The sequence below is a fragment of the Temnothorax longispinosus genome, chromosome 9 (genome assembly GCF_030848805.1).
Source record: "Temnothorax longispinosus isolate EJ_2023e chromosome 9, Tlon_JGU_v1, whole genome shotgun sequence".
NCBI classification, from domain to species: Eukaryota; Metazoa; Arthropoda; class Insecta; order Hymenoptera; family Formicidae; genus Temnothorax; species Temnothorax longispinosus.
The window spans coordinates 6,461,083-6,481,774 of record NC_092366.1 but is presented as its reverse complement, the minus strand read 5'-3'; the positions used below and the strand labels follow the sequence as shown (position 1 = coordinate 6,481,774).

The following is a 20,692-nucleotide window of genomic DNA, read 5'->3' as shown; positions in this document are numbered from 1 at the left end:
TTATCTTTATCCCATAACTCGGCATGTATAAAGCTATCGTTTGGAACAAAAAATAATACTATCCAGAATTTATGCGCGCACTATCGGCACAAGATTCACGACCTTTAAAGACTAAAGTTCGCGATATTCAGTGTAGACCAAGATTTATGGACATTAGCAAAGTTCAATTGCTGAGACGAGAAGGGTCCTCCTGTACGAAATTCATTCAACCAGTGCAATTATTAGAATCCGCATAAATAGCGTGCCTCATTAATTATGGATCCATAATTAGATTGCACAAAATATAATTGTATACATTGCATCCGCGTAAGCATGTATTAATTGCAAGAACGACTTAAACTGAACTGTAAATTGTAAAAATTTAAAGGACAGATATTTAGATTGTCGCAATTCGCAATAATCAAAATTGAATGCGAAATAAAATCTTGATTTTTCGTGTTTATTAGTGTGCGTGTGTGTATATATATGTATGTGTGTATGCGTACGCGCGTGCAAAGTAAACGGTATCACTTGCGTGCAGCGCGAAATAGTGGAAGCATCTCTGCAAGGTCAAGCCGCGAGCGAAAGTGCTGGCCAAACGACAGTGCAAGTTTCCAGCGATAGCGAAAGCACCGGGCGGTCACAGCTGTAAAGCTATTAGAGTTTGAGGGTGGAAAACGGGACGGGGCGGGGTGGAGGATGGAAAAGCAACCGCTACATAGCGGGAGCTATCGCCGCCTATATATCTGCGTGCTTTGCGAAAGCCATGCTTACAGTCGTACGCGCATGTTACCTGAATTACATACAGGGTAGTGGAAGAGGGACGAACCTATTTTCAACGGACCTCCCATCTGTGGTATCGAAACAAGCTGATCGTGACTGTAACAATGCCCCTTCGTAATTTTGATTTGGTCCAAATGTGCGCCTCTCACTTTTGGTCATATTAAAAATTATACGTCTGAAGTTAAATTATACGTGAATAACAAGTCCGTGCCGTTTTCGCCACCCTGTGGCGGAGTTTGTGCCGTACGCGTTATGGTTGTGTGCGTGTGGGTGAGTGAGTAAGTGAGTGAGTGAGAGAGAGAGAGAGAGGAAGAGAGAGGAGACGGGTAGGAGACGGATAGGAGAAAGAGGAGCAGCGAGAGAACAAGAGAATAAACATCGATCGATATTTCGCGGAGGACTAGCAGCCCGATTTTAACGACGGCGACGAAACTCTCGCGACTGCGAACAAATCTTTTTAGACTTGACTCCAAAGTCTACATCTATTTTAATACTCTAAATCTAAATATTAATTTTTGAGAGATAGATTTGTTACATACAGGGATGAAAAGTTCAACATTTTGTTTACTTTTTAATACTTTTTATTACTTTTTTCAAATTATTTCCAAAATAATCGATTTTGTCAAAGAAGTCTTTACCGTCAATGACACGTCCGTGCTTTCTGTCTTCGATCGGACTGCTCCACTCGGAATGATGCGACGAGTTCAAAGCCATCGTCGGTCTTCTAAGCAACGTGAATGAAACAGCTAGGCGCGAGTATCAAAGCGAGCGTACGAGTTGATGGTGTGCGAATACCAACGCCGAACGTAATAGTAGCCTTGGCTTAGCGATGGTCACGTTATAAGCAACGTCTGTGACACATTCTCGCATAGTCTCGCGTCACGTGCGCGCTCCCGCTCGCGTGATGTATAACGTATTCGTTGATCCGCGCTTGCAGCTCCATTTTTTTTTTCGTCGATTTTTCCACCCTTGGTATAACGTGCAAGTGCTTTGCGAATCAGTTTAACGCCAATCGAGTAATCATTCTATATCATACCGGGAAAAAATTTCACTTTCTCGCTATACAGAAATGGCACAAATATCTGATGGACAAATCTTTCTGTTTTCCTGTTTCAGATCGTACAAATCAACCGCCTTCTAACAAGCCACATTAACCTCAAGTGATTTCTATTTTCTTACGAAACGCGAAAGAAATATGTAATTAGTATGTTTATATCGATTTAAAGAAGGAACACACAAAAAAAGAAGATATCCCAAGAGCTTAGGTTCAGAAGAAGACAAAAGAGATTAAGAGCTATATTAGCTAATAAGTGTACAAAGTATATCTAACTAAAGGAGGAAAACAAGAAACAGATAAAAACAAACAAATAAATAAACAAGTCCGCCAGTGCCAAATTGAGAAAGAAAGCAAAGTGAAAGTGATCGTTGTAACAGAGAGAGAGCGAGAGAGAAAGAAAGAGAGCGAGAGTAGAGTAGAATAAAATAAGATTTATTTTATCTTGGAATATAAAAGAAATAACCTTTTAGGCAAACACATGCAGTGTTATCTACAAATTTCATAAGAATAAACACACAATCGAGTGCAAACGTACAGCATTTTAATTATAACAGAAGGAAGAAAGAGAGAGCGGCGACAGAGTGATACAGTGCGAGAGCAGGACCGTAAACCAAAGAATCTACCATTTTTTCTATTAATCATTCATCGAATAACGATAATCTCTCGTCAAGTGAAATAATAGTGAGACACACACCGATTTCTTCGTCAGAGCCAGATTAATTAAGCGAGCCGGCATACAATTTTGTAGAGGTTTATAGAAATAGCCGTAAAATATAAGTGAATTTTTTAAACTGGACGCGTCACGTGACAGATTTTCGCCAAGCGAAAAGAAGAAGAAGCAGACAAAGGGAGGAATCAATCGGATTCGCTTGAACACTCCCAGAGTAACCGATCTACTTCAGTTCGTAGCCTAAACCTGTTGAGTACAAAACGACACAGAGTTAAAGATATAGATAGACAGAAGCGAAGAGAAAGGAAGAAGAAGAAGAACGAGAGGACGAGCGTAATATCGAAGAATAGACACAATTACCTGGAAGACTACGTACGACCGGGCCCAGTTCCAGACAAGTGTAACTACTCCGGAATCTACTTCGAGATCAGGATTTGCGCGAATATCGCGGATGCCAATCCAGAGACAACACTCCATCGTCATCGGGGAAATCGGACCTCCAGGATCCGATTCGACAAATTAACGGAAATCGGAGTCCGATCTGTTGATCGAGAAAGGCGCCAATGTCGCGTATAAAAATTTCGTTGATTATCCGCTCGAAGAAGACCAGATAATCTCGAGCTTTCGGATCCAAAAAGGACGAGCGTCCAAAGGCCGCTCGCGCGATCCTCGGGAAGAGTTCCGGCAAGAGGATCCACCACCAAGTGGGGACGTGAAGCTCGCAAGCGAGGTGGAGGAGTTAAGGTCGCGATGACGTGGCGGGGAAGATGAGCGCCGAGGTGACGAAGGAGGTCGTCGCCACCGAGAGGGTCCCGACGAGCCCTCCGGCGGCGATCGCGACCTCACCGGGCGGCACCGGCGACCTGTCGGCGCGGCATCTGCCGCCCTTCAGCAGCTTCGCCGGCGAGAACACGATGGACGCCTCGACGACGTTGACGACCCTCCACCCCCAGGACGGGATAGGCCTGATGGCCTGGGACTCGTACTACGAGGGCCTGACCGGCCGGCTAATCGACGTGGTCCCGGCGAGCCAGTACAGACCCTGGGAGTCCAAAGGTGGCGGCGTGGAGGGACTGCCCAGCTTCGCAAGTCAGTTCACCGCCCCAAGCGAATCCGAACCTCAGTTGACGGCGTTGACGCCTTTATCACCGGCGTCCATTTCGCACTCGCCGCCGGTTACATCGGCCGTGGGCCTGCCGAGCTTCCACACACTTGGGACCCCGCTGCCGGCGCCGCATCCGCATCGCGGAGCGGTCGGTTATCCGCTGGTACCGGCGCCAGTACAGGCTCGAGAGGTCCCGTCCCTACAGCAGCAGATGCTCGACGAACGTCACATACAGCTCTTGGGCTCCAGCCCGGTCCAAGCGTTCCCGCCACCTCCACCGGGTCATCCGCATCATACAGTGCTGACGGTAGTAAAGCCTGAGTATCCGCAACTGCACCACGCAAATTTCCAAAACCCGATGTCGACCGTGCTGGACTCCTCGCCGACTTCACGGCCGATCGGCATCGACGGCCGTAAAAAAGAGCGCAGAAAAATCCGCGCTGGTTCAATGGAGTCGGAAGATGGCGGGGGCGGTGGTGGTGGCAGTGCTGGTACCGGCAACGTAGAAAGTTCCGGTCAAGTCGCCGCCGTCTCATCTACCGCGAATCGCGGCGTGCACCATCTCGGCGGGGGTATGACCGACGGGGATGGTGACGGTGGCCTTGGCGACAAGCCGGCGAAGAAAAAGCGGAAGAGATGCGGCGAGTGCATAGGCTGCCAGCGCAAGGACAATTGCGGGGATTGCGCGCCGTGCAGAAACGACAAGAGCCATCAAATCTGCAAGATGAGGAGATGCGAGAAGCTGACGGAGAAGAAGGTGAGTGAACCGTTAACTCAAATGAATCGTGTTATTGACATCGTGGCATTTATTTACAATTTTTTTCACGTTATTTGCGTAAGAGTAAAACTCATGTTTTTGTTGATAGCGATTTGCGTTGATAGATAAGATACAAACTTACAGATAAAATGCATATACATTTATATATGTATAGTTTGAACTTGGCCTCAATGCCTGAGTGTGCCGTGAATCCCCGAGGGAAATACAGAAATACAGATAACCGAGGTGGTTTATTATTGTAGCGACAGTGAATAGAGGGTTGGCGGGTTGACTGGCTGACTGTTCAACTGCTACCGCGCAACTAGGGATGGCGTGGAACTACCTACAATTCTGCGTTTGATCAGGGCCGATTTAGAATTGTCATATCGACAGATACGATACTAGATGAGAAATATAAATCTCGCCTGGGTCATTTCAAGCACAATAGATCTTTTAAAATGCTAAAATAGCTACGATAAATAAAAAATCAGCTCTTTATAGTCAATACGTAAATTTGATCACGTGCACAACATAAAGGAGCAATTTGCTAAAAAATCACCGCGATCTGTTTCAATCTGATTAGTAATTCAAGAACGTGCGGCGTACGTGTATATTGTCTATACGTCGCCGCCGCGGCCGGTGACTGTACGAACGTTCGATGTCTCGGGAAGGCGAAGCGCGCAGCAACAACGACTGGTAAAGCGGTCTCGCTTATCGTAGGGCAAGTTCAAGGCTCACCGCGGGTCATAATAATCGTATCGAACTTCGTTTCTCGTTCAGAAACAGTCGTTGTTTGCCGGCGACACGCGCGCCGAACCGTACGTCTCGCCCCGACGACGCCGACGCCGTCAATACAAGTCCGCCGATAACACTCCGCTATTTATCAATTAGCATTTCGTTGATCGATGCACTTTATAGCTTACCGATAGCGCGCTGTAATCTAATCGGCATTTAAGGCGACCAGGTATTTACGAGACTTCTCACAAATTCCTTGTTTCCTGATCAACAACGTGGCGCAATAAGAATGAAATTCTGGGTGTTTTCCGAGTTTCGAAATTTCGGGGTTTTTTTTTCAAGATTTTCTAAGTCACCAAATTCCAGAAGCTCGACCTTTTCTCCTATCTGCCAGCGTGTCAGATTTCCGGCGGCTATTTTTGGCGACGCCGAAAGTCGCGCGGGGGGGCCCGAAAGAAAAGGGATGATAGATCGCCAAGAGTCGAAGACCGCTGTGTACAGGCGCGCCGTCACAACAACCCCGCACCCCCTAGAACTTAACACCCTCTTTATCCCAAGGGAAGGAACGGCCGGGACGTCCCCGCTGTCTTTCCTTTCGCCCGCGAGAAAGAACTCTGGTGAGTTCATCGCACACCTGCTGTCGAGAGGCCGTATCCACCCTTCCCCTTGACTGCCGGTCTGATTTTTATCGCCTTCCTCCTTGTTTTGACCCGATTTCTCATAAACACGATGGATCATTGACCCACCGCATCTTTTCGGAGCGTCTTCGTACTGTTTTTACTCCCTTTTCTCCGATAGCGGATAAGAACACAAAAAAATAAGTTTTCGCATCCGTATTTCTTACACATATACAGAGTGTGGCGTTTCGTTAAATGTGAACGTACTTTTAGATTTTACGGATTATGCTACGCATATCATTGCGTTTCGCTGCTCAACGATTTAACTCGATAATTTTTTTATAACAAACAGACGGAGATCGATACGTGTATACTCCGCAGCTGCGAATTGTCTTTCGCGAAGGACGAAAATAAATGCGAACGGCGCGGCGGCCACGGTGAAGTGGCGTCTCGGTTCCGGTTTCTCGATAAATCGAAACAACGGAAGCCCGTCAAAGCCGGCGAAAAGGCGGACAGGAGAACGGGCGGGCGACGAGGGGCTGGAAGAGGGGAAAAAGAGAAGGGGATCTGTTTCGTGCGCGGACGAGGGTTCGGTTACGTTAACTCGCAACGCGAACTTTGGCTCGTCCCGACGAAGCGGCGAGGAGCGACGAGCAGCGAGCGGCGAGTCCCGCGGAGTGCATTACCAATGCTTTTTGCGTTATTCGCTTAAAGCGATAACCGCACGATAACCGGATACAATTCTCGGCTGCTCAGGGTTATCTGACGGCAGGCCAATCAACCCGTTCGCTCCTCGTCACGGCAAAATAATGCGACGGGCTCGTGCCGTCGCTGCACGAGTATTAAAAAAGACCGCACGTTGCGCATCAGTGTGTGATATTTTTCTCGATGTAATGTTTTGGGTCCGCTATCAAAAACTTGATTTATCTGGTATAATCTGTCGCAATGAGTCGACTAACGTTTAATCTAGGTCGTTCACAATTTTCGAATTTAATCATACTCAATGATAAAACTTTTTCGTTTATTTTACGAATCCAATTTGTGGAATATTTATTTCTCTTCCTCTTCTTTCTTTCTTTGTCTCATTACGCTGTTCCATTTTCTTAGAAAAAATTCTTCCGAGTTTGGTAAATTATTCGTTGTTATCTCCGATGCGGGTATTCACGGCACGATCGAGTTCGTCGACTTGACGATAACGCTCTTGGAACAGAAGGACGAAAGCGAGGCGGAGTTATCGTGTAGGCCGGGTATAAAAACGAGCGTTTTTCGCTCGCGAATTTAAATGAACGAAAAGGCGGGACCGCTTCCGAGTCAGCCCGAGAAAATCGACTCCCGTCGCGGGGTCTAAGAGCGGGAGGAGGAAGGAAGGAAAACGTAGAAAGGAGCACGGAGGGGTGTGAGGGAGGACCTTGAAGCTACGCAGTTCCCGCTAACGGCAGGAGTGTGTTTCTCGAGTCGATATATCGATCCCCGCCCCCACTCGTTGTTTCCTGCCGCGGGAAACAGGACTCGTTCTCTTTCTCCCTCTCCCGCAGGATGAGTCACAGCCTCCCCGCGCGCGCACACACGCACGCAGGCACGCACGTGCGACGGCCGCGCGAGCGCGAGCGTGCGCGCGCCTCGGCGATCTCGAATTCACTATGCGTTCAACGCGAGAGGAGAGACACGGCCGAAAGATATTTTTTCTTTTTCCCCGAGTTCCGTTCCACTTCTTTGTAATGCTTTTCTTTTTTAGTTTTGATCAATAAGCAAATATTTCCTGCGTATCGACGAGAGTGCTGAATGATGATCGTTGTTGAAGTATTGATTTGAAAGTTATCTCATATTGGACTAATGTGCTACACTTGCCAGATAATTCGCATGATTTTGATTAAAGCGTGACACGAAACTTATTTGTCGTCGTCTCTCTTCCGGGGTCTGGTTTTCGCAATTACAACGATTCTTCACGCACACGTGCAAAAGGAGGGGAAGGAAACAGGGACGGGTAGAGGCGTAGGGAGATAAAGAGTATGGCGAGGGGAAACGCGTTCTCTTTTTCTTTTCGTCAAATTTTCAGGGCTTACGCGTTTATAGGAAATTCTTTACGTCTCTCCGCATACCACCCCCATTCCCCATCGCTACCGTCTTCTCTCTTCCTCGTTACTGGCCGAATTTTCTACGCACACGCGAAGAAAACGCACGCGGGAAATGTTTGCACACGCACTCGATCGACCCGTTTTGCCACGGTGGAGATTCCTTGCTGCACCCCTCTATCCCCAGCTTCCCCAATGTGTCTCACCCTCCACATCTCTCTTCCACGATAACTCCATCCCCTCTTCGCCTTCGTTCTCTCTCTCTCTCTCTCTCTCTCTCTCTCTTGCACGCGCGCGCGCAGGTGTTGTCTTTCTTCCTTCTTTCTCTCCTCTCACGTTGATACCCCTCTCCGGCTCTCTTTGACGCCGCTAGCATCCCCGCTAAGACTATTTGCCAGGACACAGGGCGAAAATGTAAAGCCAGTTCTACATTATTCAACTACTGGACGGGATTCAATGTAGACTCATTCGCGAACATGACTATTTCAATATTAACTTAATTGTAAAATTATACATCATTGTATGAGTCTTAACGTGTCATAATACGATGCAATTCACAGCCGTCGATATATAAAAGGTTCGATACAATCGAGTCGTTGGCAGAAACGTTTGTCAGAAATTCTGCTCAACCTTCCGAGAATCGCGCGAAGGGCAGTCATCGTCATCGTGAGTACGTAGTACATTTATTCACGTGCACTTAATGACAAAGGTAGAGTTCCCCGCTGCACGGTACAATTATTCTTGAAAAATGCAAAATGTTCGCGGTCGCTAGCTTCAAGATTGAGTAGACAACTGAGGAGAGAAAGAGCTTTTGGAAACAAAACTGAAAAAATTGATAACTTTCAGTTTTATTGTATACGAATAAAAATGTGTTTTATTTATCGAATTAAAGGAAAACAATTAGAAGACCTGCCGCACTAAGCGAACGATTTACACTTCCTATTGATATAAATTTCTAACGTTACATGCACATTTCTAATCGTATAGCGAAACACGATGGTAACAAAGTGACTTGAGGTCAGAGGTGACGTTTTTATTAATAATAACGAATTAACAGAAGCCTCAGCGCACAGAGATATAAAATTGATGTATCGCTTTTTCAGAAATCATTCTCCAGAGATCAAATCAGTCATAGCAATCTACTTTCTAGACGAATTTTCTGGTCCACCTTCTAATTTGAGATTCTTAGCTATCTCATATAACACTCTTGATTGTCTTGCATCGGAATAAATTTAGCGAACGCTGCACTCGTATCGCACGCGTCGCACGCGTGTTTCTCTATCGATTTCGGACGTGCGCCTAAATATCGGCGCGGTCTCAACTGCGGTCATGGTTTACGGCGGATTACGAGTATTGTGCGAAGCCCCGCGGAGGATATAATCTGGCTAGATTCGCTATATCGATTTTGAGTTGCAGCTCTGTGCATCGGGCGCGTGCGTGCGTGCGTGCGTGCGTGCGTGCGTGCGTGCATGCGTGCCGAGAGCGCGTGTGTGCTCTGAGTCATAGCCCGTGCACGTATAGCGTATGGGTGACGCTGCGTATGCGTGCACGCGCTCCACACGCACACGTCAGATCCTTCGATCTCGTGACGAATCGATTGGAGAAATTAACTTAATGGCTTCCTATTTAGCTACTGAATCAGAAACGGCAGGCACAGGCCTAAATTCAATTTTACCGGCGTATATGATATTTAATATCTGAAAAATTGTTATCTCAGTCGACGTTCTGGTATATTATAATTAGAATTGCTTTTTTCAATATTCGACAATAAATTGATCATAAAAGAAACTCCTTGATGTTGTACTGGTGTATTCCTCGCCATCGGGGTACCTTGAATTTCAAAGGGAGTCCAAGGTCTGTCTTGGCTTCAGGGTCGGTGCCAGGGAAAGAGAAACTCTCGCTCTCTCTCTCTCTCTCTCCGCTCTCTCACGTATCGATCCTACCGCTTGCCGGATGTAACGTCTTCGAGGCGTTCGCGATAGCTAAACGCGAACGCAGCAAACTGCCGCCTCCGTTCCTCGTACACTTACGGCGTATATATTTCGTTATACGTGATGTATATAAATATTCGATATCGCGAGAAATATATTTGATAAAGAATCTCCGATAAACGACGAAAACGGATAACAAGAATAAACATTCGCCTCTTATCTGTTATCAATCATCGATTGATTATACGGCAGATTGCAGGCGAGTAGTTTTAATTCGCGCGAGCAATAAATAGTATAATTGTTATCCCACCCGTCCTCATTTGAGTGCACGATACTCGTGCGAGAAAAAAACGACCTAATTAAGTAATGTCGAATAAGCAAAAGTAACAAAAAAATCATTAGTCGGAGCGAGCTCATTTAAGTATCCGATAATCACGCAAATAAGAAGCAACTGCGAAATGACGATAATGAAAGAGGGACGCACGACGACTTCCACACAACGAGGGTAATCGCCGGAGAAACTCCTCTCGCGCGAACTTACTCCGGCCGGAAGAGCTCCAGCGATCTACCTCGATCTACATCGATCTGCCTCGGGAGTGTAGATATCGTCGCCGGGTACGTTTCGTTTCGGAGCGGTTGGAATCGTACGCGCGATTATAGTAAACGCGAGCGCAGGTAAAAAGCCCTGTACAGCTGTCTGACAGCTGCCGTGGCGGCAGCGGCGCGGCGCGCCACGCCGCACCACATCAAGCCACGCCACGCCACGCCGTCCTATATACATACGTGATGAACCACCCTGTACATGGAGACGTCCGCGCATGCGTCCTGAAAATATTATACGTTTCACCTTGGTGCACGTGCACCGCTTCACCGCCGATGACGAACGTAACAGAATTAGTGGCGCATCATTTCATCCTTTTTCTGGGTTTCCACCCTTCGCCTCTCGGAGGGGAGACGCACATTCGCTATCGATATTGATTATCCTCCAGCGCGCGCGGACCTACAGATTTCAAGTCCAGTTCGGGAATATTCGTCTCGTACGATTTTCCTTGAATCTTTATTTTGTTTTTTTTTATTTGCTTCTAATGTATTTCTCAGCTATAGAAATAATACATCGCGGTTTTTGAAATTTTTTGAAACACATTTTAATGTTCAACGATCAAATTGGATCGTACCGAGCTAGAGAGGCTCTTTCAATCATTTGGAGAGTATCATATATCGCTCGAATCTCGGCAAGTGTAGGATCGTCGTGCGCGGTGCGTAATCGCTGTACGACAGTCAATCGTTCGGTCAATTAAGAACACCGATTTGAAAGCTCTTCCATTTTCGCGCGACCAATTCCGAGCGTGTGCGCGTCGACGATCGTCGGTTCCTCCTGCCTCGCCGCGCGCCGCCGCGCCGCGCCGTCCCTGCCGGTGGAGAGCTCGTTTCAATTCGACCGTATTGCTTCCCATCGATTTAACTTCAAAGTCCCCGCGCGAAGCCGACGCCGGGTAAAAATGTCTCCGTATGCGTTCCGTGACGCGGACAAATCATGGACATACATGGGCTCTCGCTCCGATATCTTCTGGCCGCCGGCAATGAGTTCTCGCGCGACATTCGCACATCAGCGAACTCCTCAGGTCCGCGTTGTGCATCGCGTGCACAGATAAACCCGATGTATCGGCCTTCCGAAATGTTTTCCCGTCCGAACGCGCTTCCTATTCGCCCTTTCCGTTTTTCTCCATCGTGGAGAAAAAAAAACGGAACGGTGTCGCTGAAAGAAGGAGAACGGGAACGATATCTCTCGAGTTGACTCCGGATCGAGCGAGACAACGCCACGGGAATTATGTCGACAATGCTGCTGATTGCCGGTTCATTATGACGTCATAGAATCTAGCTGGTACGGTATGTACCTACTGCTAACCTACCGCTGCCGATCAAGGATAATCGCTCTTAAGGCGCGTACAGGTCTCTTCAAAGTGCGAGAGTACGAAGGAAATGCTCGCGCCGCGCACGTTCGCGTGGATAATCAGCGGCGAGAGCGCGTGTGAGATGACAATTGTCAATTTTGGAGATCTCGCGCGATCTTGCGAGCGCGAATTTTGGGAGATAAATTCGGCGGAGGGTGAGGGGGGGGGCCTCCGCGTCTCGCTGCGGTTTCTCCGACGACTCTCATCTCGATCGTCATGCAAATGCGGATGCTCAGCGTGTAAACATAAATCACGGCGGCTGGGGACGCGCGATCGATTAACGGTTGCGAACGGTGGAGGCGACCGACGGGCGCGGGGCGAGGGTGAGAAAGGGAGACGCCATAATTCTCTTTCTCTCTTACGCGCGAGCGCTGACCCGATTTTCATCCGCCGATTAAAATTAATGGCCGTTTGTAATTGGGATTAGCCGTGGCGCGCGGACGCGGACGGTCCGCGGGGCGCGCGTGATCGGCGAATTGAAATCGGAATCGGCGGTGTCGAGCGACAGCTTGCGAGCATTTATTTCTCGCCGGCGCTACGCGCCGAGGGTGCAAGGGGTGCGCGTTCTTCGTTCATCGATCTTCCGGGATGGTCTTTTGTTCGCATTAATGAATGCCATGTGGCGCCATTAGGCGCGCTAATCTCGCCTCATAAATGGCAGTCGTGACAAAATCATATCTAAGTCATATCGGGCAATCGGCGCGAGGAGAGACGTCAGATTCGATCGCGGAATCTGCGTTTGATCCGTTCAATCGCGCCTTCCGCCACGCCGCCCGCCGCAGCGTCCGCGTATACGTATTTTCAGAGTTTCGAGATTAGACATCTCGGGAAGAGTAATCCTCCGGGCACGTAATCGATCCGAACGATTTGCCCTTCTTCGTCTCCTTCGGCTCCATCAGCGAGCCTAGAAACTAGATCCGCACAGCTGCCGCGTCGCACAGGCAGCCGAAACCGGAAGCCGTCGGCCATCTTGTTTGTACAGTAGCTATGGTTACCATGGGAGATCCTGCGAGCAAGAATTCGGTGTATGTACGTACATACATACATACATACATACACACATACATACATACATACATACGTGCACGTCGATCCGTCACGGATCTTTTTGTTCGCTTTCGATGCACCGCGTATTCTCATTGGCGCGAGGCTGGTTTTAGATTTCTGGAATTTATGAGTCCAATCGCGTCGTGTGTGCAGAGATCAAGGGGGGAAGGGCTTTTCCTCTCCTTCCTTCGGTCCAGGACCCTTTTCGACGGGAAAACTGGCAGATGGTGACTCTTTCTATTGCATTTAATCGGCTTATCTCGCTGGTCCACCTTGAAAGATATAATCGCGCGTTCGTTTCTCATTCGTGGTTGCGAAGAAACGTTGAAGAGACAATGACGTGCATTCGAGCTGATACCTACCTGACGTACGATCCTCAGATTATTGATTATGAATAAGGCGTTGTATCGGTTTTCTGTGTTTAGACGTTAAATATTTATAAATTATTGTGCGCGTACTTTTCAATTATTTTTTGTGTTATAAAATAGTAGAAGTCTACAAATTATTATTCATTTTCTGATGTAATGAAGCAAAGGGTTTTGAGAGACATTAGTTTCAATGATTTGTAATAATCTAGATCTGTGAAAGTCTGTACTAGTTAGACAGAAAGAGAAAGAGGGTCGATAGCCCGTCGTTAAGCGCCCGAATTGTTGTCACCGAAATAAACATCCGGACACATCTGCGCGCGCATTTTTCACAGCCGCCGTAAAAGGAAATGAATTTCCTCCGCACGTGGTCCCTGTTTCATTTCGATTCACGCAGCTTCCAAAAGAGCCTAGACATCTGTCCAAGTTAGGAACAGTTGCCAGATTTTCTCTTTCTCTCGGATTCGATGAAGAAATCGATTTCGATAAATCCGGTAAAGATAAGGAAAAATTTTTTAAATACATAATATTTTTGGAGTTCCAAAAGCGATCCGAGCATAAGTAGATAATATTTTTTAATCTTTTTTCCACAGTAAGGTATTTAATATTTACATAATGTATTTACACATATTTCAGATAGTTAAGATAGGAAACTTTTTTTATGATACTTACATATCGGAGTGATAAAAATTTCAAAAGTTTGAATGATTTTGATAGCGCAAGGGGGAATTACCAAAAAAAAAATTTTTTTTCGGAGGGGGACTAACGGCGCTCCCGTAAGCAAGTAACAAGATGCGTCTGATGTGTTTAACATGACAAAGAGGACAGACGCGCTTGATGCGCGTCACAGCATCGGTTCTCCCTGGAATCGCGGTAGCGACAAAAACCCAGGTATATATGTGCCGGCTGATCGATACGGTGGCCTGCAAGAGCGAGAGAGAGAGAAGAGAGAGAGCTCCGAAATATAATAATTGTAGACAGCTGTGAGCTGGGAGAGGATCGGTTGCTTTTGACATCCGTGCTAAATTGAACACAGCCCTTCTATTCATTTAAGATCCGGGTAATTCGTCCGTGCCCTTAATTTTTGTTTCTCTGCGCGCAAAATTTTGCGTATTTTATATCGCACGAGGGATAAAATAATGACGCGAGCGGCACGTCATCCTCGACAATATGTGCGTCGAACTTCTCAGAAGATTCCATAGAAGGATACTAAATTACAAGGATACCTAGAATATCGCGAGTATGAGATCGAGAAGTACTATTAAAGGGAGCCGGGGCCGGCGCGGGCGCGGCGAAGCAGAGCTCGCAACGGCAGAAGATAGCGACCGGGCACCGCGGCTATTATCGTACGGACACGTATGTAATGTATGTCTGTAGGTTAATGCAATTCGCTCAGATCTCATTGCGAGAATAGTGCGGCAGGGAATTGATTGATTGGCTCTTTCGTTTCAGCGCAACGAGTATACATAGTCGCGGTCTGTCGCCCGCGAAAATAGTGATACCTTGACCGTGAATACAGTCAGCGTTTTACCGGCTTCTTCACAGTCGCAAGTTTTTCTCGCTTTTCTTCTAGGAGTCGTGAGCACCCAGGTAGTCCAACGCGTTCGGGTCATCGACCTTATTTCTGTCCCTTTACGACCTTTATGTCGAAAGTAAACTCTAATGGCATATAATGGCCTCCTTTATGAAATCTAGCACTGCCGCCCATTTTCTTCGCTGTAACTATATAATAATAAATATTATCGTTATATCTCGTTTTATTACCGCAGTGTGAACGTACTGGAACGATCAGATTTTACCAGAAGAAAGAAACCAATCTTTTTAACGGTTAATTTCGATCCGTATTGTTATGCTAAGGATATAAAATCGTAAAAATTTAAATCGCAAGAAGCGTTGCGATTGGCCGTTGATAAATGGAAAAAAAGCAGCGGCCGACGAGACAATGGCGGAATATTTTCATAGCGATTCGTGTTGCGGTGCGGCGCGGCGCGGCACGTCGGCAGCTACATCAACATGACCGGTTTCCATTGGGCGTTTTAACATCTGCCGCTTCGAATCTTTCGGCTGTGTGCGTGCGTACGCGTACATATAGATGCATGCGTGCGTGCGTGCGTGCGTGCATCTGTACGTGCGTGCGTGTCCTGCCACGCAACGTCGCGCGCCGTTTTCCCACTGAAAACGGCGATCGACACGCATGCAGATATACGGTATGCTACTGTACGTACTGTACGCCGGTCGATCCCAATTCCCGCCCTTGGGAGCGAGACAGCGATCGCCAGTCGATTCCGTCGGTTTTCGTAGAAAAACCGGGAGGAGAGGACAGCGACGGCGCGATGAGAACACCCTGCGTGGAATAGGGGGGTAAAGCGATGAATCATCGTATCCGTCTAGAAGGCAGGCTGTCTCTTTCCAGGCCGGAGAAGCGAAAAACAAACTGTTCACGACGCTGATCGAGCATTACGGTGCTTTCCGGCTGATACGTTGCTTGGCAGCAGCAGCAGCACTAGGAGCAACAGCAGCGGTAGTTAGCCGGCGTCTGCTTGCGCGCGGAGTTATGAACGAATTCTTGAGGTGGCGAGCGCCCATTCGACGGGCAGCCTAACAATTTTAATTAAAGACGGAAGGCACGCCGCGCGCCGGAATCGGGGCCGCCGCCGCGTACCGTCTTCCGATTAATCGTTGGAAATTTCTCATTTGGCGCCGCGCGTCGATCTAACCGAAGCGTTGTTGCTCGGAAAGATTAATCGTTATTTCGTCACGCGAGAAGAAATCTCTTCTTCTCGTTATCTCGAGAGAGATGGAATCCAAATTTGGACCCTTTATCGCTCCGACTGTTTATTTAGGACATTCTTCCGTCCCCGCCGTGCTCGAAAGAGAAAATTATAAAATGCATGGAATATAAATAATTTATGATTCGATCATGCCTGCAATAAAAAACGATTTCTTTCTATATTGTCGAGTAAAGTCGATCCTTTCCGTGATTCCGGGCCTCCGAAAGAGGAAAGTGACGGACGGTCACTCTCTTCTCGCCGTCACTCTCCGTCGGTCAATTTGGCGCACTCTTTTTAGTCCCGTCCGTGTCTGCGAGACGGGAGAGCGAGAGAGGGAGAGACACGACCTGACTACGTGCGTACTACGCAACGATATAAATTGAATAGGTAGAGACGAACATGGCCGCTCGCTCGTTCGCTCGCACACTCGCTCGATGGATAGAAAAATCCTGGGAACGAGACCCCTGTACAAGAGAGGCTCGGAACGAGTCAATGAAAATAAAAAGGATGTCAGATTGTCGCGGCGTCGGAAGTTACGGATTAAGTTAGGAAGTAGACAGTTAATGTCGCTTCGGAGAGAGAGATACGAAGATAGATAGAGAGAAAAAGAGAGATACATATCTGTTATACACATATATGTTACACAATTCTGCGCCGATTGTCGTCATCATTTTCGTTAAGGCTCGGAAAACAGCGTTTGATTAAAAAAAAAAAAGGACACGTGATCTTTACCATCAATTCGGGTTTTTGCAAATTAAATCCTTTCATGTGAAGAGATTTAAGAAAGGACCACTCGAAGATGCGTTGAGATTTAAGCGGCAACTTTAATCGCGAAAGAATCGAATCAAGTACGACACTGGATTCTGCGAGTGCAGAAAGGAATTTCGTCCTTGTTGCTTGTAGGAATAAAACAGATCAGGTAATCTCAAGTAGTCCGGGATTTACCTCGACCTTGGCAAGTAACGTAACCACCCTACTTATACCTACACTTCGTGTAGTCGCACACTTTGAGGAGGGTTACAACTTACAACCGGGTCGGTTGATTTGCGTTTGAACGCGAGGACACCCCGCTTTCTCATCCTCTCCGTCATGCCACGTAGAATCGCTCGATTTAACCGGTCCGTGTACGACCAAGTTGATGACGCGATGAGTCGGCTGTGCCTCTGATTGGTATAGACAGCATAGCCGGCAAGGACGCCAAGCGTTCGAGTATTTTTGTTTTTAGTAGCGCTTATTATATTTTACAAATTTTCGATATTAGAACTAGAAAATGCAAATGTAACGTGGATAATTTTGCGAGGTAAATTTCTCGGCTGAAGATTTCCTTGAAGATTCCCTGCATTTGTGCAAATTGCCTTTTCATTAAACACAAGAAACACGGTCGATTAAACGAGCCGGCTGTCCACGCGATCACCCTTACCGGGAGGAGGAAAGTACTTGGCAGGGCCGACACCCTCGAGTCCAGGGGATGCTAATGCGAAGAACTGACCTAGCTATCCTCGCTGCCCCGTGTGGCGAAGGTGGCGATGGCGGGTGGCGGGTGGCGGCTGCTGTTAAGTAAAATACGATGTGGGGGCGTCCTTGACTCGACAAACGCCTCTTCTCTCCGCGCGGGTTCTGTATTAAGATATCAAATGGCCAAATCCGAGGGTTTCCCCTACTCCTGCTCGCCGAGACGTCATGTGCCTCGACATGGAACTACCCTTTTCTGGTGGTAATGTATCGCTTGCCCTGCTCTCGCAGTCTCTGGAGGAGCCGGGCAACGGGGGTGGCTTTCGGGATCATGAATGAAATCCCTCCTGGTGGCCCTACCCTGGGGTGTCCGACCCTCCGTACCTATTCCCCTGTCCTACTCCTGGGCAGGAGTAACAACACCCTTATGTTCAAAACAATAACATGACCACGTGCGATGGCCACGTGGTGATCCCTCCAAGATTTTGGCACGAAGGGGCAACCGCGGTCTACTCGTCGAGTGTCGAACAGAATTTACCCGCGTTTGCAGTAAATCTGAAGAAAATTAATCCGGTTGTTGTGATTTCCTTCGTCGCAAACGGGGGGAAAGAGTATTATTCAATTTCTTCAGAATATATAGATATTCTTCCGATGCGTTATTTTTTTACATTGTAAAAGCTAAAAGATCGATATTACGATACACTGCGCAATCTGCTGATTCTTGGAGAATGATGACTGCTTATGCTTAAAGTTGATAAAAATAATAATTTATACAATCGTTCAACATCAGTAACGAATATTTTGACAAGTAGAAAAATTGCGCGGGGCATCGCGATAATAGCTGTCCTCGTTAAAAATAGCACCTGATGCAGAAGAAGTATTAAGTATTCCCCTCCTGCTTTAAAAGCAAGTTACTTCCATTACTTACACCTGCCGGCCGAGTCAGCACGCAGTTCCGCCCTTTCCACGCAATCCTCGCGCGGTGAAAATCGTACACAGCCGTCGTCGTCGTGTTGGCGCCGACAAATTTTACTTACCTACTTCTTCTCCAGGACATGAAAATTATTCACCGTGAAAAATATGATTTCTCGATAAGCGTAAATTTTTCTTCAGCGGATTTTCAATGAAAGTTTGCTGGGTTTTTTCTCTTTTCTCAAAATAATTAACCTTTGGATTTACATGTCTTTTTAAAATCTTTACTTATTTATATAAGTTCAATTTTATCTAAACGCTGAGCTCGATTTGAATTGAACGAGGGACGGTATTCGACGGAAAGACGACGTCGCGTCGCGCCGGTTTGCATGCGGAGCCGCCCTTGTGCCGTGGGCCGCAGGATTGTATGGATGCCAGCTGCGAGTCGGCGAAGCGCGACGGACTGAGGCCGCGTGTACTCGGAAACGTTGTAAAAATAATTATTAAAGCCGTTACCACGCCGTACTACTTGTTCGTCCGTCTAACACGTGTACCGGCGACGCCACGGCCGGCGCGGCGGTCCAAGGTTCGTTGTGGGCACCTCCGGAAGTCGCGACCGCGCCGGTACGTCTCATCAATATAATGAAACCATGTTCATTAATCGGGCCATTTCGAAAGCGATCAAAAAGCGTTCGTTTCGTTGTAAGAAGGGCAGATTGCGAGGGAAAAAATATACAAATACAACGAAGCATGAGCAAAAGTTAAGATTGCTCTGTCGTGGCCGATATAATCGTTATTGCGAATTCTTTTGCCATTATGCGTCCCATTCGAAACTGGTGGAGGAAATCGTCGTATTCGAGCCATTCTGTGTGGCGATTATTTCGTTACACGATTTAGACACGAAGAATAATCCCGCGGTTTTCTCGTCGGCGTTAATTACGGTCGATTTTCCACCACGAGCGTCATTTATTCGCGGAAACCTCAACGCACCGTCGCTTTTTGCGTCGCACGCTCGGCAACCTGTCCTTCCTTCCGACGTATCTACCATTTTTAACCGCCGCACTTCTAATGGGTGCAACGGTTTTTTCGTCCGTCCCGTCGCCGGCCATCTGTCGCGCAGTGAAAATAGTTTGATGAAATTAAAGTCAGCTGATCGAAAAACCAGCGTGGTCTAAAACATCGGCGTGGCCTTCCAGCTACGCTGAGGAGCGGTCGAACACCCGGTCCTGAGTCTAACTTTTCGTAATCGCCAAACGCGATCCTTTCAATGTCCGATAAGACGTCGGAGACACGTCACACCGACGTTTTTCAATGCGACGCTGAAAGTTACCGGGAATAGAAAGGACTTCCCTCCGGATGACAAGCGCAAAAATTTTTTGCGAACGCGGTCCCCGCGTTGCGTTTAACAATTTTATCGGGCTCTCCGCCGCGTGCGTGTGACACGCGCGCAATGGATACGTGGTACAAAAAGAACGGGAAAATGGACTACCAGGACGCCGAAGTGACGGCGGCGGATGCCTTTATTGACCAAGCAAAGGACACACACGAGACATGGAAATCGGAAATTTTTCGTCGCTGCTTCTCCATACGTTTTTCCGTGATGTCCGAAAACGCGATTCTCCAATGACGACGTCGCCATCAAACCATCGTTGGATAAAGTACTAGAAACTGAGGAAATATATAAACATTTTTATCCTCGAAATTGACAAATGCCTCAATAATTTTTACTTTTATTACTTTACTTTGTAATCGAACAATGGTGCTTATAAATTTGGAATATTATACGACCTACGAGAGGATCGCGTGCGACACCGTCAAACCGTTGTTGGATAAAGTAAAATATCAGAAACTGAGAAAATATGTAAACACTCTCATCCTCGAAATTGACAAATGTCTCAATAATTTTTATTACGCTTCTGACTTTGTAATCGATGGCGCCCATAAATTTAGAACATTACACAGTGTCCTACAAGAGGATCGCGTGCGACATCGACGCCATTTTAAGTCGCGCTGTCATGAGTACGAGGAAGAAAGTTAATCCTTATAAGATTACCAATAAAATATTTCTACGATCGCGTGAACGAACGTTGCGCGAGTATGTGACACTTTCGATCGAGGTGATACATCTTCGTCCCGTAAAAAGGAGCCAAGCACTGTAAGGCCTCTACCCGTCTAGCTCGGCAATTAGAAGCACGCGTTTCAACCGGCAGCTGCCAGAGCGCGGCGATTTGACGATAAGGTAATTAAAATATTTCGTAAACACGTTTCCTCGTACTGGCAGATGCGCAACTCCCGATAAGAGAAAACGTACGCTACCGCGCGTCGTCGTATCGTATTGTCCTTCTGCGCCATCGAATTTCCGTACGCCACGGACATTTGGGAGAAAGAGGGAGTAGGGGGGGGGGGGGAGCAGGGAAGGTATCACAGAATCGTTGCTCCTACTTCCGGTCATTATTACGTTAAATTATCGCAAATTGGGATTCTCGT

At 47.3% G+C, this 20,692-nt stretch overlaps 1 protein-coding gene and 1 long non-coding RNA gene across 5 annotated transcripts in view; one reads left to right on the top strand and one right to left on the bottom strand.

The window, feature by feature from the left end:
• Window positions 1-20,692, top strand: part of Tet (tet methylcytosine dioxygenase-like) — a 48,747-nt gene that overhangs the window by 5,089 nt on the left and 22,966 nt on the right. For both annotated transcript variants that reach the window (XM_071789089.1, XM_071789088.1), the window contains exon 2: window positions 1,879-4,351. In XM_071789089.1, the coding sequence (XP_071645190.1) occupies window positions 3,257-4,351 (1,095 nt within the window). In that variant the 5' untranslated portion in view covers window positions 1,879-3,256. The remainder of the gene's footprint in view (window positions 1-1,878; window positions 4,352-20,692) is intronic.
• Window positions 19,708-20,692, bottom strand: part of LOC139819612 (uncharacterized) — a 39,028-nt gene continuing 38,043 nt past the window's right edge. For all 3 annotated transcript variants that reach the window (XR_011733782.1, XR_011733781.1, XR_011733783.1), the window contains one exon: window positions 19,708-19,873. This is a non-coding gene — a long non-coding RNA (uncharacterized lncRNA). The remainder of the gene's footprint in view (window positions 19,874-20,692) is intronic.